General features: G+C 40.1%; 2 protein-coding genes across 2 annotated transcripts in view; one reads left to right on the forward strand and one right to left on the reverse strand.

The window, feature by feature from the left end:
- The first annotated feature begins 386 nt into the window (after nt 1-386).
- SFR1 (SWI5-dependent homologous recombination repair protein 1) lies at nt 387-5,223 on the forward strand. Its single transcript, XM_014958210.1, has 4 exons — nt 387-1,313; nt 2,742-2,857; nt 3,711-4,103; nt 4,334-5,223. The coding sequence occupies exons 2-4, from the start codon at nt 2,762-2,764 to the stop codon at nt 4,523-4,525; spliced, it is 681 nt and encodes a 226-aa protein (XP_014813696.1). The 5' UTR covers nt 387-1,313; nt 2,742-2,761; the 3' UTR covers nt 4,526-5,223.
- An 875-nt stretch (nt 5,224-6,098) lies between these two features.
- The window catches only part of CFAP43 (cilia and flagella associated protein 43), a 46,762-nt gene continuing 24,945 nt past the window's right edge, over nt 6,099-27,915 (reverse strand). The window contains exons 18-39 of the mRNA XM_014957599.1: nt 27,122-27,287; nt 26,454-26,567; nt 24,722-24,799; nt 23,326-23,451; nt 22,814-22,918; nt 22,004-22,120; nt 20,940-21,152; nt 19,101-19,307; nt 18,242-18,331; nt 17,423-17,500; nt 16,477-16,602; nt 15,834-15,953; nt 15,646-15,753; nt 14,162-14,248; nt 13,852-13,940; nt 13,238-13,457; nt 12,337-12,449; nt 11,433-11,589; nt 10,406-10,570; nt 8,232-8,312; nt 7,024-7,177; nt 6,099-6,396 (exon numbers count right to left, since the gene is read on the reverse strand). Of these exons, the coding sequence (XP_014813085.1) occupies nt 6,239-6,396; nt 7,024-7,177; nt 8,232-8,312; nt 10,406-10,570; nt 11,433-11,589; nt 12,337-12,449; nt 13,238-13,457; nt 13,852-13,940; nt 14,162-14,248; nt 15,646-15,753; nt 15,834-15,953; nt 16,477-16,602; nt 17,423-17,500; nt 18,242-18,331; nt 19,101-19,307; nt 20,940-21,152; nt 22,004-22,120; nt 22,814-22,918; nt 23,326-23,451; nt 24,722-24,799; nt 26,454-26,567; nt 27,122-27,287 (2,872 nt within the window). The 3' untranslated portion in view covers nt 6,099-6,238. The remainder of the gene's footprint in view (nt 6,397-7,023; nt 7,178-8,231; nt 8,313-10,405; nt 10,571-11,432; nt 11,590-12,336; nt 12,450-13,237; nt 13,458-13,851; nt 13,941-14,161; nt 14,249-15,645; nt 15,754-15,833; nt 15,954-16,476; nt 16,603-17,422; nt 17,501-18,241; nt 18,332-19,100; nt 19,308-20,939; nt 21,153-22,003; nt 22,121-22,813; nt 22,919-23,325; nt 23,452-24,721; nt 24,800-26,453; nt 26,568-27,121; nt 27,288-27,915) is intronic.

A 27,915-nucleotide genomic window follows, 5' to 3' on the forward strand; every position in this document is an offset into this window, starting at 1 on the left:
CTTCCACTCAAGGTGGGGAGCGCTGTTGAGGCTGGAGCCCTCCTCCCTGACGAGATGGCAACTACCCTTAGTCCAAACGCTAGCCATGGGGTGGCCGGCTCAAGCTGACCGTGCATGCCAGCTGCAAACGATGTGTGTAGGAGGTCCTCAGTGTCGCCCAGCACTGAGGGCTCCACAAGCCCTGCTCTGCCCCCTCAGCTCTGAGGCAGCGGCGCCCAACCCGCGTTTATCGCCCGCCCGAACACCCTTCGCGCGCCCGCCCGAACACCCTCCGCGCGCACCGCGCACCGCACCCCGCACCAGGCGCAACGTAGCCCGGTGCGGCGCAGGCGCAGTGCCCCCGCCCCGCCCCGCCCCTTCCTCCCGGCAGCGGGAAATTGAACCGCTGAGGCGCCGGCGGTTCGGGGAGCTCTCTCCGCTCGGCTTCCCTTCCTTGGCGCCTGAGGGGAGCGGTTCCGCACAGCTTAGCGGCGTTGGGGTAGAGGAGGGAGAGGAGAAGGTCTCTTAGGGCTGTATCTTTTCTTAACGCCCCCCTCCCCCCTCCGGGTCCTGGCCCAGCTGGGGCCTAGGGGCAGGCTAGGCCGCGGTGGGGCTGGGGGCCTGGTGCTCCGTGAGGGGCCTCCCCGCCTTCCGCGGCCTGTGGGCAGCCTCTGGCTTGGGCTGGGGTTGTGGGGACTCTGCTCCACTCCCTGGGCTGGGTTTTGGGGACTCTGCTCTGCTCCCTGGGCCTCGGCCCTCTGGGGTGCCTCACCGCAGAAGGAGCTCCCTGGGTCTGCAGCCCTGCTTTTTGGGCTGCCCAGCCTTCTTTCTGCTTCCCTGCAGGGTGGAGAATTAGCTAGGGAAGGATTGTTACTGTTAACACAGCCTTCCGATGGTAAAAGGAGTGAGTGCTGTTACATTAGGCAGCTAGAAGCAGGAAGATTGAGGTAGGGACTTGCCCAAAGTGCAAAATTGAGTAAGTACTGAAGTGCAAAATTGTCTTTTCCCCCTTCTAGCCCAAGTTTTTCATATGTGCTGGGCAGAATGATTTTTCTGTGTGACAAATAGCATCACTGCTTGAAAATGTAAAGGATTCTTAGGCTGAGATCTTTGGAAAGGATTTAAGGGTGTAGGAGATCCACCTGAATGTGCTGCCGAACTGAGGGTTAAAGTAACAGCATTAGTAAACCATTGGAAGAAGTGTTCATTATAGTCATTGTCACTTGAAGACCAATCATCTGCATTAGAATGTAAAGGCAGAAAGCCACAGGATTTACTTTGAGAGAGTTGAACAAGTCTGTTGAAGCCAGCTCTTGAATTTATTTTGCTGCTGGGTAAGATTTATTACATATTTATGACATACTATATACGTAGGCATGGTGTAGCCTGTTCTAGGCTCTTGCTTACATTAAGAAATAAGAATGATGATTTGCATTGTATTTAATGGGTGCTGTGGATTTCCTGCTTAATTGATAGATTGCTAAAATACCCAATTAACTAGACTTTATTTACAAAAGTCTGGATTTTTTTTTTAATATAATAACAGATGTTGATTTTGAACAAGGGGGGAGGGAATATTGACTTGTAAGATAAATGAGGACCTGTGTCCTTTGGAATAGAGCCAGGAAGACCAGGGTTTGCCGGGCTGGTAAGGTTTTGGCATACTGAAACTTCGGTGTGTTTCATCTCTGAAGAGAGAGCTGCTTATGCCAATCTTGTGTTGTCTAGTGAATTCTTTGACAGGATTTTATTTTTAAGTGGCTTCTGTTTTGAAAGTCCTATTTGCAACTTGCAGGTAAACAGAGGTGTAGTTGATGATTTTCCAGCTGCATTTTGGCCATCAGCAGGTGGTTCACAAGTGCTAAACTAAGATAAACCTTGCCAAAACAATTTGAAGTTGGTACCTGCTGAGAGGTGTGACTTATCATTTTAATTAAAGCACTTTTCTGAGCGAACTGGGAATGCTTACTTTTAATCTAAAACCCTACTTGTGTGAGTAGTTACTTTTTTAAGCAGCACTCCCAGAAAGATCAAGTGCGATAGTGGATTATTTTCACAGACTTGTATACCCAATTATTTTGTTTTATAGAAAAGATTAATTGTTTATACATGTGGACAATAAAAATCTTCTGGCTCCCCACAATCCTTTTATCACTGCTTGGGATGCAGTTAAATGAAAGGACTGGTTCTTCACAACCTGTCTTAGTAAGGATTATTCCTTTGCATTAGACAAGCAGTAATGGTCATTCAGGTTAAGAAAATATTATTTGTTTGGAATGAACTTTTTTGATGACTTGTTTCGATGTTGCAGGATCTGACCTTGGGTTTATAGGTGTACTATAATGAGCTTGAGTGCTTCGTAAGTTGTCTTGCTCCTTTTTAACACTTGAAAGAGGATATCAGATAGGAAAAAAAATTATAATAGAGAATATCTGTAAGACTTTTCATAATATTTTTCATCTTTTTAAGAAAAAATCCAGAGCTTTATGAATGAGGGAAAAATAATATATGGAATTCATAGTAAGATACTTTATAACAGTCAGTAGCATCATTCATCCTCTTGAAGAAAAGCCACTTGCAAAGCGAGATGCTGCTTGGCACATGAAACAGCTGTGTAACTTATGCAGATATCTTCTTGAACTTAACAATTAGAAAATAAGCCTTAGTATTTATTAGGGCTTTTTACTCGTTTCTGCAGCCAAGTGGCTCATTATAACCAGATGAAAATGGCACCATACAGAATTCATTCTGTCTTTTAACAGAAATTGCTACCCATCTCAAGATGGAAGAACCAGTGCTTGATAAAATGCCGTCTTTGTGCCATACTCCAAAGGATTCTGGGACAGCAGCTCCACAGGGAACTAGTTCAGGGAAACAGGTATGAAAACTTACTTGTTTTTCCAATAATGTGACTCTGTAGGAACAAAAAGGCTTGTGAAATCATTAAGTGGTTGGAGGATGCTGTTTGCTGGAAGACTAAAGGTAGGTAGCTTATGCCCTAAGGTTTTCCAGGTAAGGAATGCGCTCAGTGTGCTTTCCTCTGAACAGGCAGATTTTTGCTGTGAATACAAAGTGATGGAGTAGTATACCCCAAATGCCATATTAATAAATTTCAATACTATTTAGGGTTTGCGGTGTGTTTTGTTGGTGTTGGGTTTGTGGTTGTTGGGTTGTTTTGTTTTTTTTAATTTGCCATCTTCAATTTTCTCAGATCCTAGTTTTCTGGGTTGCTGTGGATGCAGAATAACTTTCTGTGCCTTCTGCTTGTGCTGTGTCCTGATTTTGGTGGGATTGACCAATCAGAATGCAGATGGCCCCTCCCTCCCCCCCTCTAAAAAAGCAAGGAGACGAAGAAAGAGATTTATGAGTTTCGAAAAAAAAACGAAATTGGAAATTATTAATAAATAATGAAATGAGAAGAAAATTTTTAAAAAGGAAAGAAAAAGTATACAGTACATACAAAACCCTATCAAACTCCTGGGATGACAATCATGTCACCAGCATGTGCAGGGAAAAAAAACCCCAGACTGGACTGGGCGACGGACAGAAGTTAAGTTTGTGAAAGCTACAGAGAGAATTAGGAAGTCTGGCTTTACACTGATTTTAGCATATATGTCATATTCTATGTAAATAATAACCAGGGTAAACAGTTCTTTGAAATTTGCTCAAGAATTAGATTGTTCTCTCAAAAATCTTTGGGTTTGTTCTGTGTATTTTATTTTTTTTTGTAGCCAATGAGTGCAGCTCTGAGGGAGCGATTAAGGAAAACAAGACGTTCATTTAATGCTAATTTTACAGTTGCAAAGCGGCTCAAAATAGACACTCAAGAAAAAGACTGTGCTGATGCTGACAGAGAGTGCCTGCCAAAGACAAGTACAGATTGTTCCAGATTACAAGATGGTTCTGAAAACCTGGAAAGAAACAGCACTGGACATACATGTTTCAAAAGTCCCTCACAGGACAGACAGAGTGGTCTCTGTGGATCAGCAGAGAATTCTGATGAGCTACAGGGTGAGCTTAGTCAGCAACAGTCCCTGGAAGTAAAATTAAGGCTGGTGAAACAAGTGCAAGAGAAGGAAGAACTACTTCGAAGGCTCAAACTGGTTAAGATGTATCGATCTAAGGTGAGGTGAGCCTCTGAAGAAGCACGTTGAAGTTATTCTCTGAAGGGGAATTCATAGTGTAATATTTACTTATTAATTTAAGCAACAACACAGACTCATTTTGTGTGTGTGTGTGGTGTTGGTGTATTGTCTCAGTTTAAGATGTTTATAAAATAAGTCAGGGTATCAAAAGCCCCCACGTTTCAGCAAATGACAAATCTTTTTGTTTGTTTGTTTTGTCCCAATTTCAGAACAACCTGTCTGAACTGCAGGCTTTGATAGTGAAGTGGAGAAGTAGTACCCAGCTGATGCTGTATGAACTACAGTCAGCCTTTTCTGCTGATGGCAAGAAAGTGAGTCTCACTCAGCTGATAGATACTTTTGGATTAGAGGACCGGTTATTGCACTACAGCAGAACAGAAGAAGACTTTGTAGATGCATGATATAATGGTGCAAAACTTTCAATTACACACGCATAAGCAGAAAAGACTGAATGGACTCTGATGATGGAAGAAGTGTTGATCAGACAGTGGGCTTGATGCTTTGAAGTGAGGAGAGATACCTGTGAAGCTGTGTACAGTAGGCACTGTAAAAACCACTACTTAATGGAAAAGATGAAAGTCATGCTGTTTTGGAAGACCTGGCTTGATAATTTGATCAGTGAATAGTTATTCAATAAAAATAAAATGAAATCAAGTCCTACTTTAACAGGTAGAAGGCAGTCCGTTCTTTAATTAGTCTTTGCGTGCTTACTTGTCTTGGAATAATGAGCTCAAATTAATTGTCACTTCTGTTGATGTACAGATGGGGAAGAGTTCAGTTCTTTGTTCATAGATACATCCCCATTTTACAAATGTCTTCCTGCTGACAGCATTTTGTGAGTTAAGTAAAGATAACTAATTTTCATGTTGTTAATATTCTGAAGCTGCAATGAGATGTTTAATTATTACTGAGGGAAATGTGCCATAATGCAGTCATCTTCAGATATTGGTCCAGAAGTTGTCTTTAGGGAAAGCTTTCTCTTAAGCCTTCTGCCTCAGCCTGAGATAATAGAAGGCAAGAAAATGGCAACCACCATCTGGCTATTCTACTACTTGATGTGAAAGCCAAGGTGTTTTCTCTTCAAATAAAGAAGAAAAACAAGGCCTTGTCTAATGGTATTGCTTCAAATACAACATCATAAAGCAGAATAAAAGTTTAGCATTTCACTTTTCCTCCAATAAATGTTATCTTTTTAAAATTATTTTTTTAATCTTAACTTGAAATTGTTTATTTTCTCTTGAAGGCCTATGCATATAGTGTGGTGAATTCTGTCTGCTTTTTTTTCCTCCTTAAAATGACTTTTTGTCAAGTGTTACAATACACAGAGCTCGGCCATTGAGCCAGTTCTCAATCCACCTCCTCCTCTGCTCATCTAACCCATGCTTCCAAAGCTCATCTATTTTGGGAGATGGTGTCAAAAGCCTTGCTGAAGTCTACACATCCACTGCTCTCCCCTTATCTACCAGCCAGTCCTGCCATCACAGAAGGCTGTCAGATTGGCCAAGCATGACTTCTCCTGCATGGATAACCTTCTTTTCCTCCACACGCTTTTCTGCTGCAGCTGCTGGTGGCTGTGGGTGGGTACGCCATCAGAAGCAGCAGCAGCTGGGCCTGGTATCACACGTGGTCATTCCAAAGCATATATCCACCTTCCAGCAACACACACCTCTACTATCACAGGTGTAAATATATTTTAAAAAGCAAAATGAAGTAAAAGCCATGGACGTGGATTTTGGCTGATGCAAATTCATGGATTTCTTGCAGTACTTCACAGTGTTCTACAGCTGCAGATTGCAGGCTAAGGATATACAAATACACCTGTTCCCCCATCAGTCTACAATTTCTTGTACCCTTTGTTTTCTGTAATGAGGTGTATAGTTTATATAATCAAATCAGCAGAAAAACATCTCATGGACTGAAATATAAGGGGGATAAGGCTAGGAATAGAATGTATAAAATAGACAAACACACATCTTTCAAACTGAAGTTATTTTTAAGGAAATTACAGAAGAAATTGTTTGTGGAAATAAAAGTTCAGGGAGAAAAGGCAGATGTCCAAGCTCTTTTTTCTTAGAGAAGACCATGGGATCATACATTTACCTGGGCTTTGATTTTTAAAGAGCAGGGAATGTTCCTGATCTCAGTCTTTCAGCTTCTGCCTGAAGAATGTCAAACTCTTCTCCCTGTTCCTTCACAAGACCCCGTAGGTGTTTCTGCTTCAAAATCTCTCGGTAACGCTGCTTTGCAATCTTCTCAGAAACGTGCCGTGTGTCTGCATAAAACAAGATAGAAGGGTTAGCCTGTACTTGTAGGGGATGCATAGTCTATATTTATATTCGACCTGTCCTGGGGTTATGCCAAGTTCTGTATAAAATAGGCAAGGATTTTAAAAAAGGCTTACAGTCAGGCTTAAGAGATTTTTGTAGTATTGAATAAAGCAAAAAAAATTCAAAAAGGCCCTGGGCGTGCTTCCTTTAGTTTCTAGCAGGTACCTACTATTTTGAAAATCCATAACTAGTGGAAAGATCTCTACAGTTTTCCTAATAGTGAACAGCCTTCTGAGTGTCACGTTTCTTCCCCTGTCCCCTTTGAATGGGTGGAAAGAAGTGGGTTGAACAGTTCTGAGAAAGAGTGAACTCCGGTTGCCCAGTGAAGGTATTAATGACTACAATACTTTGACTTACATAGTTTTAGCAATTTAGTCAATTAACTTTGGGTAACAAGAGCCTCAATCTCTAGGTATGCTCTTAAGTAAATGATGTTAAATTGTTGTGGTAGAAAGGGCAGTGCTAATTGTGCACAGAGGACTGATGGTGCGGATGGAGAACAGGCCCATCTGGCCTTGGAGATGTTTTCTGAATGTTCTTTGCTTGTGACTTAGAGCGTCACTGGGACTCACCGGCTGCCTCAAAGATGGGCCTCCTTTCTGAAACAGAGACAAGCATTTCTTTCAGCTCCAGGCTGAGCTCATAATTTTCTTGCTCTTTTAAACTGATGCACTTCTCCAACTCTTTAAGTTTTTTCTGACGGTTCTTCACGTTCTTCTTGTGCAGCTGTCAATTTCCAAATGAATAAAGCAAATATATGAGATTATACAAAAGCTGTTCAGACAAAGTTATGATGGAAAGCCATTATCTTAAGCACTGCACTGTAGCTCAGTAAACTTTCATGTATTTTGCTTTGAATAGTAGCCCCTTTTAGCTTTATTTAGTCTTTCACACACAGTGTATTCCAGTACCCTTCATGGAGTTCTAACAGAAGTAGCAGACAGGGAACAGAGGTATGGGGCAGGGAAAGAGAGATATTAAAGATAAAGCTTGAAAGGCAAAGGGAGGAAAGGAAGCCAACAGAATCAGTGAGTTGAGGACACTCTTGGCTGGGGACACAGTAGGAGCTGCTGAAGAAAGGGTTGTTGTGCTGAAGCTGTCGCCTGGGCTGCAAAGGGACAAGGTAAATACTAAAGCCTGAAGAGGAAGCTGATGCCAGCTGGAGCAACCTGGTGAAAATCAAGTGGTATCACTTAAAAACAAAGCTAATCATAATTTGAATATTGAAAAAGATGAGGGACCCAGCAGATCAGGTTGTTTCTCTGATATTTTGAATATAGGGAGGGAGTAATATTATGAAAAGGCTCCTGGAGAGAAACATTAAGCAGCAAAGACTGGAAGAATGCTTCATTAGAAATGGAAGAGTGGCTTTTATAGGCAGTGCTGGGTAAGAAGTGATGAGCAGATCTGCACCAGATGTCCAGGAAGCATTTAATTCCAGTAACAGAGCAAGTGGATTTCTCTCCTCAGGGTTGATCTATGCAACAATGAATGTATGATGACTGGCTCCAAAGACTTCAGAGAACTGCTGCTGCAGACATCTCAGGGCAGCATGAAGAAACTATTGAAAGCCAGATGAATAAATACATGGAGAGATATATATCTTAATCCGTGTGTGCTGTTACGGCTCTGCTCCAACAGCCCTTGCATTAGCTGAAGAGTTAGCATCCCTACACCAGTTGCAGTTACTCCTTACAGACACCTCTTGCTAACAAAGGAGGGGACTTGCATTTAAACCAAGGATGTGTCTCTCAGATGGAGTGGTTCACTTAGGATTTACCTCATCCATGATGCCAAGAGTCTGCTCCAGCACTGAGATGCGGTGGGCAATGCGGCTGTCGTAGTTCAGCACAGTTAGGAACTGAAGAATTAAAAACAGGAAGAAACCATCTTATTAAGCCTGTTTGTTCTCAACAATTCCACACTTTTGCAAAGATAATCATAATATACGAAACTCAAAAACCTAGAATTCTGCACAGTGGAAAGGCTTACTAGTTATCATAAATGGACATTTTCAGGACATTCTTGGATGCTGTGTGAATACTAGACTGTACAGCTGTTAAAAAGAATGTTATCTATTATGTGTTAATGGAAACAAAGACCAAGAAAATTGGGCCAGAGAAGAAAGTGATTATTTCCTGTCAAGTGGCTTCCTAGTAATTCTTACTTCTTTTGTCGTTCTTATATATGGATAGTAATTCAAGTTGCAGAGAATTTATTAAAGATTTTTTCTTGGGCACACTGCTACTGAAATATATCTTCTTCAAATGAGAAAACAGGCTGTATGACCCATGATGGGCAGCAGACAGGTTTCTGAAGATGTAGATTCATCCTTCCAGAGTACCGTCCATCCAAAGCGACATGTAAAATTTTGTGGACTGCTCTAGTTTAGTTAGAAGAGGAGAAACAGGGAAGACCCAGCAGGGTCCTTGCCTACAGCACCAAACTGCTTCATTCATAGCCCTCACTCCAGGTGTTCTCAGGTCCTTGCCTGCAACACATTTATCCAAGCCATCTTTCTCCCTGTTCCTATTGTTGGGATCTCTGTTGCTTTGTCTTGCCTACTAACCCCACATTTCAAGCCCCTCAGAGCATTCAAATTCCAACTAAACCAGTATATGCCTTTGCTATGGGCAAGCCTAGCGCTCTCTGAAGGGCAATAGTTCTGCTCATCAGTTTAAATGAAGTCTGAGCTAACAGCAACACTCTGCTGATAAATTTGCTACAAGAAGTTTTCAGTGTGTTGTCACATCACCTTTTTGGAAAACTGTTTTGTTGGTGTTATGGAAGTCTCTTTGCTGCAATTCAGAAGAGAGCAAGCAGTTTGGAGAGCAGCAAAACAAATGAAGCCTGAGCAAAATAGGTGATTTGGATTTTCTTTTAATCTTTTGATTGAATTACAATATCAGAATCATAGAACTGTCAGGGTTGGAAGGGACCCTTAAGATCATCTAGTCCAACCATCAATCTAACTTTGATAAAACCCATCACTAACCCATGGCTCCAAGCACTATGGCAACCCATCTCTTAAATCCCTCCAGGGATGATGCCTCAACCCCTTCCCTGGGCAGCCCATTCCAAGGCTTAAGAACCCCTTCAGTGTAAAAATTTTTCCTAATATCCAATCTGAACCTCCCCTGGTGCAACTTGAGGCCATTTCCTCGTGTCCTAATCTGCTCTCCAACTCTCCAATAGCCTTACCTGCTCTCCAACTTTCTTCATTTTCCCTGTGCCTTATAGCTCTCCCCCCTGCAATATCTCCAGCCTACCCATCCTCACACACCCCTTACTCCAAGCCTTTATGCCCCTCACCTCATTGCCACAAAACCATCAGCTTTCCCTGCAGTTCTCTACATCCCATACCTCCCTTACAACCTCTCTTCTCCCACTGCTATCCTTGGTGCTCTCCCACAACCTTTACCTATGTTTTCTGGCCTGCCATCTGGGCTTGTCAAACCTATGTGGCTGCTGACTTGCTGGCCAGCTGCTGGCTCTTGCTTGCTTGCAAACAATTCCCTCTCCTGCTGCTGCTGGGCCAACAAATGGCAGAGAGTGGGGCCCAGTGAGGCTCCTGTAGGACTGCTCCATCTTTGTACAGTGGTATTTCTACGAGATACCAGATGGGGGCACCTCAGACCTTTCACTTAAAAGGAAGTTATGGTGCTTTATTTAAAAGATCTGTTCCTTCTGGCTGCAAAATCCTGATTCCTTACTCTCAGTGCCAATTTTGAAACACTGAGAGTTAGGGCTAATTTTGCCTTTGTTTACACCTGAACATCCCAAACAACTACATCAATGAGCAATCTCAAAAGTAAAACTTCCCTTTGAAAGCTGAATTGTTGACCTATTAGGCATCAGGCTTTTCCATAGTAGTAAGAGACTTAAGAGGTATAAATGATCTTACAGGTATGGGCAGCAGAATCTGCAGTCAAAATATAAATGAGAGTAACTCACTAGCTGGCGATCTTTTGAAATAGGGAGTGTTACAATATCCCGAGCTTTCTGTTTCAGATCTTCTATCTGCATTCTCATTTTCTTGTGTTCCCATTCCAGCTGAAGTATCCCTTTAGAGAATTCTTTACATTCCACCATGCTAGCAATTTTTTTTTCTCCTTGAGCCTGAAAAAAATAGATTAATCTTCATTAACACACTTTATGGATTATGGAATAATTATTTCCAACAAGATGGGCAAGCTTCCAAAGTTATAATTTTAGTAAGGACAACAAGCTATACTGTGGTCTGCTTCCACACTTCGCTCCAGATGGTTACCTTCTGTGGAATTTTGTTCCCTTTTATCCTCTGTGCCACAGCCCTGGATCATAGGAGGAGATGAAGAAAATGACAACTAACCTCTCTCTCTCCATCTTTATCTCTAGTATATAAATGCAAAAGCATTTAACTCTACAGAATAGAGATTTGCTCTGTGTAAGGTATTCTGCAGTTGTCACTGAAAGCTTTGTGCAGTAGCAGTAACAAGCCTTTTTTGTACAGCCAGAATGCCTAAGAAAAGACCCTTTAATGAGAGTATGAAGAACTGTTGTAAGTAGGATCACCTTATATAAATTATATATAATTTTTATATATAGGATCACATTATATAATTTCACCTTATATTAAAAAGTGTAGTTAGTTTTTAAAATCCTAATGCTTCTTAACTATAAGTTTGCCTTGAGGGAATTTTCTGACTGGTGCCCAGGATATTAGCATTTTCTATTTACAGCATGTAAGTGATGGTGTGTCTAAAAACTGTTGCCATTTCATTCATCTGAGGTGTATTGATCAAACATGGAGAAAGCAGCCTGTTTTGCAATCTTTACATCATGACAGGAGACATTATAGAATTCTTAATAGCTTCTAGATTGCAATAGAGGGTGTAGTGATGAATTGAAACTAGATGTCAAAGTGGAGAAAAAGCAGAGCCCCTGAAGGACAACACATTTGTTTAAAACACTTAAGTTTTCTTCAGATAATGTAAATTACCTTGATAGAGGAATTCAGTTCTTCAATAATAGCCTTATTAATGAGAATGGCATCAGTGTAGTCTGGGATCTCAGTACCTTCCAGTTCCACCTGTCCTTGTTTTAGCAAAAACTGGACAGTCAAATTCATCTGAAGTTTGATTTTCTCCTCCTTCAGCCTAAAATGGCAGAAAACAAAAGCAATGTTTAGTGATGGTCTGTGACCATCTGCCACAGGTCAAGGGTACTCATCCTACCTGACCCTCAAGGCAGAATGGTGGGCACTGGTGGGAGAGCAAAGGCTGCAGCTCTGGCTGGGGATCTGCACCATCTGCCCCAGCAGATGAACTGGCTGAAGGAAGAGGCTGCAGCACTGGGAGTGCCTGGACCCTTCTCCTGGGGCAGGGCTAGGTGGCCAGACCTGCCTGTAAAAGGTGTTCCTCCAGGTGGAGGAACTCCTGAAGGAGGTGGCTGTGCTGCAGGAGACGGTGAGGAGGCTGCACAGCACCAGGGAGGTCAAGGAGGAGTTAAAGAGCTGGTTCTGAGCACAGTCTGCAATGAACCCAGAGCCCACCGTCAAACAACCAAAAACTCCCCCACTGGCACACACAGAAGGGAGAGGAGGCAATAATGAAGAGTGGAAGCTTGCAATGGCAAGGACCAGCAGGAGGGAGAGACTTGCCCTGAAGCCTGAGGTGCCCTTGAAGAACCGCTTCACTGCTCTGCAGACTGAAGAGGAAAGAGCAGTCCCATGAGGAGAGAAGCTGGAGCTGGGTAAGGCAGCCCCACCTGCTCCCCATACAACAACCAGTGCAACTAGGAGAAGACAATGGGTGACAACAGTAAGCCACTCTTCTGAAAGGTACAGAGGCAGCCACTTGCTGACCTGACACACTCTCTGAACATAGGAAAAGAAACAAAATTACCAAGTGAGTTCTTGGAAAATGGCTTCTATTTCTAACTTAACCTTCTCATTGTCTTCTGCTCTTCTCTGGAGAAAGGCCTCCATCTCTTCCAGTGTCAGCAACTTCCATTTCACCTAAGCAAGCAATATTGTGACATTCTAAACATTTCCAACTTTGTCAGTATGTCAGAACAGAGAAGAAAAGTTCTTAAGAAGCCATATTTATGTATAAATATGCAGCCTGATATTTTTAGAATCCCAGTAGAGCACATGAGACAGAGAGGTTACAGTCCTTACGCTCTGCTCAGAAAGTCATTTATTCATTTATGCATAGTTTATTCACATGAAGGGAAATGATATTGCCTTCTCTCTTGGTCAAAGGTCATGTATCTCTTGTCTCTGGATAATTTAGATTTACACCTTCATGCTTTTAAACAGAAAAAATACCTTGCCAGAACTTTCCAGCAGCACCCTTTGTTAAGAATTGCTCCTGGGGTTCTAGAAAACTATGGGAGTGCATTGGTGGAAATGTAGAGTGCTAATGGGAGAGAACAACTCCAATGGAGAATGGAAATCAAATACCTTAACAGTGTTTTGGTATGGATAGAGAAAAGGAAAATTATCTTTCTTTTTTTTTTTTTTTTTAAATAAAACTGTATCGAGGTCACTATCATTCTAATCAAGTCTGTCCACATTAATATGCTAGTATTTCCTCTGAAGAAGAACTAGAGCTGCTTTGCCTTGGTGACATTCCTATTATTCTGAATTTAATGTGGCCAGAAGCAACTTTCAAACTGAAACGTGGCTTATGTATTCTGCATTGTCATTTCACCACTAGCTTGGACCCTACACTTAAACTCCTCAGAAGTGTAAGACCTGAAAATATCAAGACGTATAGTGGCAAAACAAAGAATTTTACGTACCAGCTCCTCACTCTCAATTTTTTTTCGTCTGGCTCGACAAAAATGTTCCCATACAGATGGGTCTAAGCCATGGGGCATGTGCTCAGGACTATCCAGTTCATCCATGGCTTTCATTAAAAGGGTAAGTGCACCTCTGTAATCTTCAGCTGAGCCAGAACAACCCCTGCAGTAGGGGTTATCTGTGTCAAGATATCTGTTGTCTGTTTCTGTCACCTGGGTCCTAGTGCACATACACAGTACATACAGTATTTACTTGGGTTTTTCTCTTGCATAAAAGACACTCACAAACAACTATGAATATTTCAGACCCCTAATCTCTTGCAAAGAGAAAATAGCTAAGACCGCGTCTTACAAAACATAAGAATACATGGTTTTGAGAACTGATGATTATTTAGATTGAATTTAAAACAGATTGTGTGGGGTGAATAAGGAAGTACAAGTATGCAAAATAGTGAACTTAGTATGATAGGAAATCAACCGTTGTTAACTATCCAATAAAAAGCAGGCCGTCTACTGATTATCACAATAATTTAGGCTACTAGAATAAATAGCATTGTCGTTCTTTACACAAAAGGAATACCAGCATTTAAACAGATGGAATCGGGGGATCTTACTTTGGTCGATGTTTGTAAAGTTGGAGAAGTTCATCAAGGAGATTGGCAGGTACATCAGCAAACTCCTTTGTAAAACTATGTTCCAGATTCTAGGAGAAGTACAGAAAGCTTTCATGTTACCATAACACTAATTTTAAAAAAGCATCAACCTGCCCATAGCTTAGAAATACAGAAAATGGTGCTCTTCCAAGTGCCCCCGAGCTGACCAGAACTCATCCCATGCTTACAATGAAGTATGTTCTTCTCATTAACAAGACACAGTATTGATCTTTTAATTTCTGGATCTCCTCGTGTTTGTCGAGAATCTCACCTTCCCTTCAGCTACCACATTTTCATAGATGTCTGTGTAAGCTTCAATTTTATTTTTTGTACTCAGGATTGTTCTTGCAATCTTGACCTACAGCAAAACCAAAAGATTTCAGGAATGAAACTCAGCCAACAGAAGCACATTCACATACACCGATGAAGCTGACTCTTTCTTATTTCTAGAGAAAACCCTGTGAGCTATTTTTACTAATAATATAACGCCTTCTTCAGGGAGTTACTTGTAGACACTGCTAAAAGGTGAGAAGGCGCAAAATTAAACTCCAGTGCTAAAGAAATTAAGAAATCTGTGTAAGAAATATCTTATACAGCTGCTTACAAGTCTTCTGTTTAAACTTTGAATGTCAAGACCTATGTTGATACTTGTTTTCACTTGCATAGAGATCTCTTTTTCCTTTGATGTCATCATAGGTGAGACCAGTAAAAAAATTCTCAAATGCTGCTCAGTGGAGGGATCTTGATTTTAGAATGGAACTTCCCTGTTGTCACAACACAGTTCTGCTACATGTCAGGACACTAATCTCATCTGTTTTATGGAGGCTGTTAAATGTTTATACTCTGCTGGTGAGACCGTTTTGTTGTATTTGGCAGTTCGCATGGATCAACAGATATACCAATGGAAACGGTTAGAAAATTAAAAAAAAAGAAAAAGAGAAGATGTATTTTGAAAAATACAAGCCGGTATACACTTGGCCTCAGATAATTTCAGAACTAGTTCAGCCTATTCAGTGGTAGGGGCTAGATGCCTACTTTGGAACCTCTCTCTGTAGCTCACATACAACCCTACACGTTGGGTAGAAGATCTGACATGGGGAGCCATTAATACATTCTCTGTGGACTTGGGAATAGCTCCACAAAGACAAAGTGGGATAATATTGTCCCAGGAGCCAGAACCAACCTGCAGGCTACCACCACTTAGGTCACCTGAGTCACACAGGTATTGGCAGGACACAGGAATCAGAACTGTCACTCCAAATCATTACTGTGAGCAGCAAGCACTTGTATTGAAACCCAGATCTACTACTTGGGCTCTCCAGTTTTTTTGTCTATGCTTTGAACTGGCAAACACAAGTCGGTGTGGCCCAGGCCTCCATGATACACCTCCGTGAAAAATGTGACGGCATTACACATGCTTTTGTGCATTTTTGTGTCATAAAAGCATCATAATTGGTGCTTCCAGCTTGATACTGGATATAAAAAATATTATATATAGCAAACAAATAGCAGGAAGCTCTTCTGAATGTATGGAGTTTTACCAAAGAACTCCAGCTGAATCAAATCTATTAAAACCCAAATGTATTTATAACGCATGTCACCTGTGCAACTTGAAGAAAAAAAAAATCAGTGGCCTTGTAAATTGTCAGAAAATCATTTATGTCAAAATTTTGATTTGGAAAGAGAGTTTTCACAAAAAACTATATTGTAAATATTACACATTTTCCAAGAACAGCATTCCAAATGATAACTTACTTTTTCTTTCTCCTTTTTCACAAGGAAATTATGAAGTCCAGCTTCTCTAGCATCCAACTCTTCATCCAACAGTAAGGCATAAACGAGATTGAGTATTTTAAGTTCTTCCTGTGAAAAGATTGTAATAAAAATGTTACCATTCCTCTTGCACAGAGGCAGAGATGAAAAATTAATGTTCTCTGTGATACCTGATAGATGACCATCTCCGATTTCACTTTCCTTTCAGAGAGTTTGCACACAGTGTCATCAAAATTTTTTGTTGTTTCCTGGATAGAAGCTTCAAGTTTCTCCAATTCATTTTCTAGTGCCTAGGGAAAGGAAGGTCAGCAGCAGCAATATTATAACTGGAGGAACAAAGAAGCTCTGATACAGTATATCAGATGCTGGAGAATGCACAATATGGAAATGTATCCTTCAGCCAAAAGGTCCCAAAAATTACTTGTTTGGAAGGAAAGTGCTGCCAGGTTACCAAGTTACATGGTCCAAATACCACTTTGAAGGATAAAAATCATGGTATTATTGTGTATGGCATCAGCAACTCTGGGAATGGAACCTGAACAAAACATTTTAGGAGTATGTTTGGGAAGAAAAGCCAGCTTTTTGCCAGATATTGCAAGTTTTGGCACGTATTAATTGGTATAAGTAGAGATTGCCTTACTTTATTGTCTAAGCTAGGATTTATTTAATATGCCCCAGGATCTTTGTTCTTCATTTGTTCTTCATTTATTCTATTTACTAGTATTCAGTTTTAGAAGTAGCTCCTGAGAAAGATCAGAAGCTTTGGTCATGAGCACTGTGAACAAAACCACTCCTTTTCTCATTTTAATTTACCCTTCTATAATTTTCTTTTTCTTCATTCAGCTCCTCGACTTTTTTCTCATATTCTCTAAATATTTTCTTCTCTTCATCATTCCAAACATGCTCCGGCTTGGATATAAATGAAGGTGGAGGAATTTCCTGGAAATATTAAAGACATATATGCATCAAAAGCAATATTAATTCTCCATCAGCACACAAACTAACTATAGCTGGCATCAAATTTAATGAAAGGTATTTATGCGTGGTCAGTAAGGGACAACCCTTGAGTGTAAGTAACACATATATATTCTGTTTCCTTGGTTTGTTGCCTGCACCACCATTTGTGATGTATATATATTGTGCTATTCTCTCTCACTTGCTTACAGGAATTCACTATGGGAGCTTGTGAAACACAAGTATTTTCAACTCAAACATACTACTGTCAGTATAAGACATGTAACATTTTTTGTTTCAGAGACCCAAGTCTAACTCCATGCTAATGTATAATTCTAAGTGGAGTCCTAATTTTCCAAAACAGAGCAGTTCCAGGGAGAATGTTTGGGTCTTCCCTATCCTTCTTCTGTGACACTTCTTCACATCCTTCCTTCCTCTATTCCTGTACTATTTATCGTTGCTGAGTTAAATGGAACACAATAAGTTTCTGTAAGATCACAGTCATGGATAATAGACCCTTACCCCAGCAATAAGGGTACCCTTATAATGGTAATACTAGCTTATTTTCCTACAGTATTCCACTCTGATAGATGTTGATTGGGCAAACCATATGCAGGCACTAGAGTCTTGTGGTCTCTTTTAAGTCCAGTGTAGAGTCTCTTACAGAATCTATCTAGCCATAACGCAATGCTATAATTCTCCAATATTCTTCTATCACTCAGGTTGGAAATATTTGCTAGTTCATTTTCACATTTGCTTAAAAGCCCACAAGATACCTAAATGATTTGGAAGAGAGACGGCTCACCACTTTCAAGATGTCTTCCTTTTTGACTTCTAGCACTCCACCCATCATGTCATCAAGAGCACGCAGTCTTTCATTGTCCTGGGAACAACCACAAAAAATACTTTAGGGTACAAAGTAAGTGTGGAAACTGGAAGTTTTGGGAGTGATAATAGGGTAGCTCGTCTCTAGGTCACTCACACGATCATACTGTGTGTCACTAGTAGATCTATGCTCTTTGATGATGTGCGTGAAATATGCTAAAAGTCTCAAGTGTTTTTTCTGGTGACAGATGTTCATATACCAAATAATGTACTAAAACTGCCATACAGAGGCATAAGCTACTCCTGGCCAGTTGGCAGGCTAGAATGAAGGAATTCATAATGACACTGTCTTATTGTGCATCTCTCTTGGGGCCAGAACCATCTTAGGCTTTTCACAGATGCATTTTAAAGCCAGAGGAAAGAATTAGGATCTTCTAGTCTGATCCTTGAAGAAAAGGGGCCTCTTAGTTAACAAACACATATCAAGCACAAAGCTCTTGATTGAGCAGTAGCACGTGCTTAGAAATATATCTAGTCACCTGATATGATATCTTTAATTGCCACTAAGCACGTTTTTAAAAAATGTAAGCCTAACATTAGATCTTTTTTTCCCCCAGCTGGTCTATGTAGATCTGATTATAAACAATCATAAGAGGGAAAAGGCACACATCATCATTAACTACCATTTTAAATGTATTCTTCCATACTACATTACTGGATTATTCTAGTGCAGCATTAAAGAAATAAGCCTAACCAGAGGCAAAGGCCTATTCAGTAAAAAGGATACTACTTTAAGTACCATAGCAGAAAGGCGTCTTTCCATTTCAAGCTTAGCCAGCATTTCTGCCTTCTCTCTCTCTTGTTGAGTCAAGTATTTTTCAACTTTAATCTGTAGGAAGAAAATGAGGTTCATATCAGGGTTCTTTTCTCCAAACATTATCACACATGGACTATTTGGAAAGATGGTGCAATACTAATCCTTACTGCTTTTTGTATCTCTGCTCTATGATACTATTCCTCAAATTGTTCTTTTGAACAGCTCCAAAAGCTTTTTTGAAAAAGTCAAAATGCCAACTACCAGAATTTTTTTGATGTTAGTTGTGTTTTGTGCATACTTTTCTGACAGTGGAATAAAAAGGACTGCTGGGAGAGAAGAGGGAAGTGAGGAAAGACTGACCAAAAAAACCCAGATTAAATCAGTGGAATATATTGTAAAAGAAAAATGGTGTTTCTTTATAAATTATGAACTGAATTTATAAGTACAGTGCTGGGTATGTTTTAATACTTAGATATTTAGTGTGAAACTAGCTTGTTTCAAAATGGTGCTCAGAGAAAACAGAGAAACCTTAATCTATGGAAGTAAATCCTGCAAGCCTGGTTTGGATCTTATAGTCAGAAATGGGGAATGTCTATCTAATTTACGGGCAATTAAAAATTTATAAAAGCAATAAATTAAGATTGTATACATTTTATTCATTTCACATTGACTTACGTTTTCTCCCTGAAAAGGGAAGGGAAGCAAAAGAGTAAAGAAGATTATTTCAAGTACACAGACGCATCTGGTGTAAAGCTGTTCAGTACTGACAAATGCCTGGATATAAGAAGAATTAGAGAACTGTATTTGAGTGAGTGAAAGAGAAAGGTTTATTTTCAGACACCTCTGAATCCTGAACAGTGAGCGCTCGCTCCGGTATCTCATCATCAGTAAGAGCTGGCTCCCACACTTCCACTTGGAGGTCAAGCTGTGCCAAGATTTCCCGGACCCTCAGGTTTCTTTCTTTCACTCTTGCTATCTCCTGCTCCTTTTGGTGTGCAACTATGTCAAATTCCTTATTAAAAGCAGTTTTCACTTTGTAAATAATGTCCTGAAATACCAAAATAGGAGACAACAATACTTTACAAATCACATCCATCCATGATTACATCCCACTCCTTAAGCCATCACAATCATAAATGGGTGTATTTGTATGGGACAGAGGTAAACCGGTAAAGTCCTTTTGTGAAAATCATAAGGGCAGAGTTCAAGTGTTGTTAGAAGACTCTGAAAGAAAGATACTGCTGCCAAAACCAGATGAAAAATTAGGCTGCCTTCTATTTGCTGTTTTTTCACTCTTTAGCTGAAAGAAGGGTCTTCAAAGAAAAAAAAAAACATGTGACTTGTAAATCTAGAGATTGTAAATCTCAGGTTCATGGAGGCAGAGTTAAGGACACACTTTCCTGATTTTTAAGTGATGCAACCTGCAGTTTTGATGTGCTTTCATGTGATTTTCTGTCTGACATATGTAAGTAAAATGTGCCCATTACATAAACAAACATTGGAAACCAATTTTTTTAAACACCTAAGATTTTAAAATTATTTTTAAAAGCATGTATCTTAGTGGATTAATTCTTCCTTTAGCCTAAATAATCGATCTCAGCAAAGAAAAGGAGACTATTAAGAAAGAAAACCACACGTCTCTCCTACTGTGTCAATTTACAAAAACGAAACATGCAAAGAATGTCAGTTCAGTCATTAAACTTCCCATTTTGAGACGCTTAGCTGCTTGCAATTTTTATTACAATCAATATCTGTCCATGATTATTTTACTGATTTCTACTACAATAATAGCTTAGGACGTAATAAGCCAGGATGGCAGATGAGGTGCAATGCTGCTGGGAGAAAAAAGGCTGTGCTCAGTGTCTAGTTGGCCTCTAGTTGCTCTCAGCAGGCTTGGCCAAGAACACTGAAGATACATCTACACTTAGATATGTAATATGCATCTTTAAAGCCAGACAGAAAGATCTTATTACATCCAAGCTTACACCTCAAAGTGCTCCTTGTGTTTCTTCCTTATTTACTTTAAACACTAGTGTTATCTACTAGATTTTATGTGTTACAATGCATAATCATTGAGTTCTGCTACCATTTCCAGCCTTAAAGAGCTCTGTGGAGGCAATGCTTATAGTAGTTTAACCACTTCTACCCTTGTAGATCATCTCCATAAGAAGCCTACTCTGTAGCATGTTTACTACTTAATAAACTGGCCAGGGTAAGAGAAGTCAGAGTCTGATAGTAATGAATTATAAATAACAGAAACAGCGAAGATGCCAAATGAAGGGAGACTGGGGAGAAAGGAAACAGGGGTAGGAACCAGCTGATCTTGCATTCAGCAGAAAATAATATGGAAAGAGGTCATGTTTTCACAGGCACGCTGAGACGCACAAGCCACCTTTGGCTATACCAACTCCTAAACAGAATCACCAGTAGAAAAATACAGATACCCTTAAATTGGGTAACCAATTTCATAAAAATGTTTTTCTTCCAGACCTGAGCTGGCAAATCCACACGGTGCTCTGTTGCACCACGTGCATTTATCAGCTCTCATCTCAGAAACTCAGAGACCTGTGCAACTCTCCATTGTATAGTGTCAGGATGCCCAAAACCTGACAGTGGCTGTGGGGAGAACCAACAGATATGACGGCATCACTGCAGTAATATGAATTTAAGAAGCCATCACCTTCAATAATACTATTTGATTGACTTTCTGCTCCCTGGTGTGCAGGTCCCACTGGCGGTACAGGGTAGATGTGTCTCCCCCATACTGAGAGCTCAGGCTTCCAACCAGGCAGTAAGAAGATGCACTACCATCAGCTGCTACTTCCTCTGCCTTCTGTGATTCTTCCTTGGATGACACAGTCTCAGACTCAATCTCAAGATTATTCTTCTGAACCTGAATATCACAAACACGATAACCGTTAATTTTGCAGATGATCCAGTGGCACATGCATGAAAAAAAATTCTAGAGGTTATATTCTGCAGTTTAGCTCAGCAATCAAAATAATACAAGTTGAAATGATCGTATCTGGAATGTTGGATCCATTTGCAGGTTCTCCAGTATAAGGCAGACATGGACATACTGGAGGCAAGTCCAGCGACTGGTCACTAATGCAATTAAGAGTCTGAAGCATCTAACATGCCAGGACAAGCCGAGAGAGATGGATTTGTTTAGCCTGGAGGAGGAGGAGGCCTGGGGGGATCTCAGTAACGCACACAAAACCTGATTGTGGGGAGTAGGAACAACAGAGCTGGACTCTTCTCAGTGGTGCTCAGTGACAGATTGAGAGGAAATGAGTATACATCAAAATACAAGACATCCAGCTTTAACATAATAAAACACTTTTCCTGTGAGGGTTAAGAGATATTCCAAATCTGACTGAACACAACCCTGAGTAAATTGCTCTAGGAGGACTGGACTAGATGACTTTCAAAGGACTTTTCTCAGCTGTTCTGTGATTCTTTAATACTTACACATTTGTTCTGAGTAAAACCACATTTCATCTTTATTTCATAGAATCATAGAATAGTTTGGGTTGGAAGGGACCTTAAATACCATCTTGTTCCAACCCCCCTGCCATGGGAAGGGGCACCACCCACTAGACCAAGTATTTCTTTCTTTAAATTTGTTTTGGACAATTTCTATGGCAAGAAAATGGACTTCAGAAATGTAAAGAAGTGTTAAGATGCCAACTCAGAACATTCTGATCTGAAATGCCTTTACGTAGTACTTCAAAGAGACTGTACCTTAAGGTCAGCTGTCTCAATCTTCTTTAACCGGAGAACTTTCTCCAAATTTTCCAGCTCTTCTTTACCATATTTCTTCAGTGGATAATTCTTCACTTCACAAGCCGTATGGAAGCACTGTTCAAATTTAAAAAAAACCCACCAAAACCCCAAAGTGAAAACTTCTTCAGAATGTATCTATCAATTCATTTGTTCAACACACGAATACTAAAGAGTTATGAAGACTTCTTAAAAATCAGGAATAAAATAGAGGATCAATTAATATGGACAATATAATAAAATGCAGGAGTAAGACAAAAACCAGTGGCCTTTTTGGTACTGAAAATGGTTCGTTTAAAATTTGCCTTTTTTTTTTTTTAAATAATCTGCGATGTGGCCTCTTTATCCATGGAATTCAATCAGAACTAGATTTTTTTGTAAAATGACTTGGTCTTTCACCATCCTTGAGATAATCCAGTATCACCAGTTCACCAGTTTGACTGCTCTCCATCTGTTTAAAATAGGCAAAATCAGGGTTAAATTTTGCCTTTATGGTTTGTGTAGCAGAAGTCATACTGACTGCAAACAGAAAAATAGTATTTATCTCTCCTTTTAGTAACACTGCATACATATATTCTCTGAAATCAAGGAATCATAGAACTGCTAATTTGCTTATCAGCACTTTTACCCACCTTAGAAGGTAAAATCAGCCAGGCTCACACAAAATAATCAGAATGAAAGATTTTCAGAGCCCTGGGATATTTATTTTGTCTCTGTACTTTAAGGAATCAATAAACTACTGCAGAAAATGAGTTAGAAAGCAGAGGTTACCTTAATTGCACGCCCTTTTACACACATAGCATCCCAGCATTCACGTTTGATGACATCCTGAAAATAAAGGTTGGCCAAATTCTCCATCTCAATCTCCTTCCTCACCTTTCAAGATACAGAAAAATAACCTAGGCAACTTGTATTGAGTTATTGAAAGAAACCTAACAGATGAAACAAATAGCTGATATTTCATCATCCTAGACTACCGGAGCTATCGTCTCCAAAAACTATATTGAATACTACTGAAAGGCACCATTTTACACGTGAAGAAAATCATTCTAGAACTTCAGCAACGTGCCCAAGGCCACAGTGTCAAATTCATAGTTTCTGGCATAGATCATATTCCAGTTGGCAACGTCTGCATCAGCAGCTTCACCTGCTTCAAAAAGTGACTTAAAATACTTTTAAGTTTTCCTGCTTCCCAGCAACTTTGAGATCATCCTCTGTTCTTCGGTCATTCTTTCTCCTTTTCACTGCTAGATTTCAAATGTTCTCCCCTCATTCTGTCATACCCTGGCCACTTCTTCTTCAGCCTCTGCTTGTGCTCTTTCCTGTTCTTCCATGTCCAGGTTGAACTCCTGCTGCTCCAGTTTCTCAATGTCTGGCACCTGCTCATTTTCATGCACCATTTTCTGAATCTGTTTGTTTAAAAATAAGTATAAGGAATAAAAAGTAATTTGAATGTGAATAGAGGAAATGCTATTTTTAACACTATAGAACTTGATACCAGCGAAAATTATTTTAATTGCCTCCGCTTTAAACCACTTCATGGTAATTGGTAGAATATGCTGCCTGTAGCTAGTGACAGAGAGTGCTATGTGAATATGTTTCATCTTTCACTTACAGTTGATTTGGATGTTATATGTGAAGTTCTGTATACTTTCTAAGAACCTGTAGTACACAATTCTTTATTCTCTGGTTGCGAGAACTCTATTAAGTTGTTATCTACCTCACACAGTTCAACAAAGGGAAGAGCAAATCCCTGTACCTGAGTAGGAACAGCCCAAGCACCAGGACATGGTCAGTGCTAAGCAACTGGAAAATGACTTTGCAGGAAAGTAGCTGGAGGTCCTGGTGGACACCAAGTTGAACCTGAGCTAGCAACGGGCCCTTGTCACAAAAAAAGGCTAACAGTATCCTGGGCCACATTGAGAGTTGTGCTAATAGGTTGAGGGAGGCAAGAGACATGGATGTACTGGAGAGAGTCCAGTGAAGGTGATTATGGCAATGAAGCATCTCTCAAATGAGGAAAGGCTTAGAGAACTGGAGCTCTTCAGCCTAAAAAAGAAATGGCCTGGGAGGGGAAATCTCACCAATGTCTATAAATACCTGAGGGGAGGGTGCTGAGAGGGCAGAGTCAGGTTCTTTTCAGTGGTGCCCAGTGACAGGACCAGAGGCAATGGGCACAAACTGAAACACAAGAGGTGCCACTCAAACATCAGGAAACACTTTTTTCCTGTGAGGCTGACTGAGGACTGGAACAGGTTGCCCAGAGAGGTCAGGGAGTCCCCATCCTTGGAGATAATAAAAATCTGTCTGGACACGGTGCTGGGTAGACTACTGTAGATGACCCTCTGTTTTATCCTCTTGCTGATAGCAGGTTTTATGGAAGGAAACAGAAGGAAGAGGAGATGATAGTAGTTTCTATAATGAAAGGCTGTTAGACACGCAGAAACCAGCCTGCTGAGGGGAGAGATTGCTCAAGGTATAAGGGCAAAGGAAACAGAGCCAGACAGTAGTTCCTGGCAGGTTCAGCATATAGTCCCTGAAGAAGCACATCTCTTTATTACCTGTCCACTCAGAGTTTATGACAATAATGTAACTGAGTGCTAGAGCTGAAGGCCATAAAGGAAGTGCTCTTGTAAACAACACTGCTAAGCTGAGCCATTACCCTTGTAAGCAACTCACAGTTTTACGCAGCTTTTTAATTCCCATTTGCAGCTCTTTCTTCTGGTTAGCAAACCTCTGAGTCTCTTCTCTAATGACCTGGCATAGAAGAGATATGTTGTTGAAAGATAAAAACAGACAAGAAGAGAAAAAAAGATTGAAATAATCTAAAGGAACATTACTTGTACAGAAAACAAAACTCAAAAGGGATTAATAACTGAAACAGACATATTCCAAATTCAATAAGATAGTTCTTAGAATCGCTCAAGAGAAAAAAGACTGTACAACCAGGTCACATTATAAACTGATTATACAGCAATAGAGCTTAAAAGAAAGAAAATATTAGAGAAAAAGGTAATTACAAGTGCAAGAATTACAGACACATTTAACTGTGTAAAGCCTCCTGCCAGAATTTGTCAAGTGTTATATATTCCTTAGATTTTTCATTGTCACTAAGTGCTTCTAGTGGGATATTTAAAGACACAAGTAAACTAACATCTGTTACTCATTCTGGAAGCTGTAAGATTTTCTTTGCCCTTACAACCTTGCCAATTCATCTTTTAGGGAAAATTCTGTGATTAATCCACACCTCTGGAATTTGCTTTCTAAAATAAGTTTGTAGCTTTAAGCAAGCTGATGGCTACTGATTGAAAGGAAGGGGTGTGTCATTCTGACATTGGATGGCCTCCATCCTCTAAAAGTCAGACGTGTGTCTCTTAGGACATTAACAAGCAGCTTAAAGCAACCTAGGACCACACTGCTGCCCTTCAACCTTTGCTTCTCATCACCTGTCCCTAGCTGATCCCAATGGTCATGTGATACTCGTGTGTATGCACAGTCACATGGATTTACCAAAAAATGCCAGTAGAGACATCAAAGCATGAGTGGCAGCACCAAAGTAGAAACAGGAATATATGTCTGGGAGAGAGATGGAGAAGGTGTCACTTTCAGCGGCGATATGTCTTAGATTGACTTCAGCCACTTGTGAAACTGCATCATGATTTGGAAAGTCACTCCTGAGATCACCCAGAAGGCAATGATATTTTGCTTTGTCCTATCATCAAACCTCAAAAGCTGAGCAAAATGTACAGCTCTGGCTTATATCAGAAAGAACCTTCTACCATCTATAAATTCATATTTCTGGGGAAAAAAATACTAATCTATACTAACATTGACATAGCAGTTTCCAGGCTCACAAAGTGCTAAATCTCCCTTCTGTAGACAGTTAGATCTTTGATATACTTTAACTTATAAAAAACTTTGGTTACATAACATACTCACCTCAAGCTTAACCTGAAATAAACCTCAGGGGGTTTGTAATTAAATCAATACTCAACAATATGGCACTCTCAGTGCTGTAGAATTTGTTATTCTGGCCCTTGGGAAGAAGAGAGCAAGCATCTGCTTGGTTTCTGGCACTAATCTTCTGTGCAACTTATCGACTTTTAGAAGAAAAGTCTTTACAAGTTTCTAAAGGAAGCCAATTTCTCTGGCAATCTGTTTTAGTTTACGCCTTGTCTGGAAATGGTCTTTTGGTATTCAGAGGTCCTGTTGGGCTAGGTACCTTCTCTCATGTCTTTATAGCCTTGACCTGGGATATCTAATAGTCTAGACTGCAGTGCCTTCGAGAGAGGTCCAAATGTCAGAAAAGCTTTAGAAACTAGATTCCTTTACAGCATAAAACTTGGCACCACAAATCACTACTGACTCTTGAAAACTCTGGCTTTGATTAATACTTCTTCTATGAAAGTACCTTCTGTATCTTCTGACCCATCCACGTCACGTCATCTGTACTGGCTGAATACAAACTGGTGATGTTTCCACCTTCTTCTGACACCTCTACAGTGGAAGATTTAAGTGGTGCCTCCTGAAATTAAGGATATAAACATCTATGTCAGGTACTCAGAGAGAATGAAAGAGACAGAAAAGAAAGTAAAAATGGACTTGCATTAGAAGCACCACCACCAAATTCCAGAGTGTTATAACATTTTTGTTCCCTAAACAGTCCCCAGATTTGATCCTGCAAACCCTTGCTATTATGCCAAGCCTTTTGACTCAGAGGGGCTGACGGTACTAATCTCTGTAATCATTGCTTTGCTTGATTTCAACCAAAAAACAGGACTGGTTGTACACTATGTATAGCAGTAACAGCACACTGGGAATGACAACGTAACTTCACATGAGGAGAAATGGACTTTCACAGTTTCCTCTGGCTGAAGAAACCAAGTGAAAGTGAAGACACGAATGTCATCTTCCCATAACTATTCCACAAATTAATAATTAAGCATATTCAGCCCATCCTCAGATGTATTCTTCTACATTTGCAAAAGTATCAGAGTTCATTTTGAGGACAGTTTTTATCATCTGTAAATATTAGGATAATGATCAAACTTTTTTCCCCAATAAGAATTAAGAAAACACCTTAAATTTCTCTTCTGGAATTGATTCTGATGTAGATTCTGGGTCAAACTGCCATTCTGCCATAGATTTTAAAACAACATTTTCATTCAAAGCAGACTCGTTCAGTACAGCAAGAAGAGATTGCCAGTGAAAAGCAGCTTCCTTAGCTTCAGTTTTCGTTATCTTCCTAGCAAAGAGAAAGGGAACGGATGCATTTTTTTTGTGTATTATGGAAAAGGATGAAGTATTAAATAATCTTTATAACACAATCAAGTTGTTTAAAAATGCTTATTCAATGTTTTTACATACGATTCAATATTGTTTGTGTTCTAGAATTGCATAATTAAGTGAAGTTTCCACAGACTTAGAAATTCTGAAAGATGGATTACCCAGAGAAGAAATATTGCTCTTGTGGAGTCATCTTTAATCTCTCCATCTACCTGCACCTTTGTTATACCTAAACCACGACAGAAAAGCTGTAGTTTCAAGTGTCTCTTACTCCTAATGTTCTAAGAGCTCTCTAGAGCCACAGTTGAACTCCCATTAAAGCTGTGATGTCTCCTAATCACTGAGTTAAAATAGTATCTCACGAGATTACATCCTTTACACCCCCAGAGAGCCCCTTCCAGATGGTTTGAGAGTGACAAGAAGGCCACTCTGGGTATAGTTATCAGAAGATACTCCAATATCTTACATTGCAACCGTACCTGGAGTATAAAAATTTTCATGAGCTAGGGAAACTGCCTCTAAAGACAAGAGGAATGATTTTATTACTATCCAATTCTTCTCCTTACTTTGAGACTAATAAAAAGGAA

This window comes from Calidris pugnax, unplaced genomic scaffold (genome assembly GCF_001431845.1).
Source record: "Calidris pugnax isolate Ruff unplaced genomic scaffold, ASM143184v1 scaffold4, whole genome shotgun sequence".
NCBI classification, from domain to species: Eukaryota; Metazoa; Chordata; class Aves; order Charadriiformes; family Scolopacidae; genus Calidris; species Calidris pugnax.

Coding starts and splice junctions, on each gene's coding strand:
- SFR1 (XM_014958210.1), top strand. CDS start 2,762: ATGGAAGAACCAGTGCTTGATAAAATGCCGTCTTTGTGCCATACTCCA. Junction 2,858..3,710: donor GAACTAGTTCAGGGAAACAG/GTATGAAAACTT, acceptor TTTTTTTTGTAG/CCAATGAGTGCAGCTCTGAG. Junction 4,104..4,333: donor TTAAGATGTATCGATCTAAG/GTGAGGTGAGCC, acceptor TCCCAATTTCAG/AACAACCTGTCTGAACTGCA.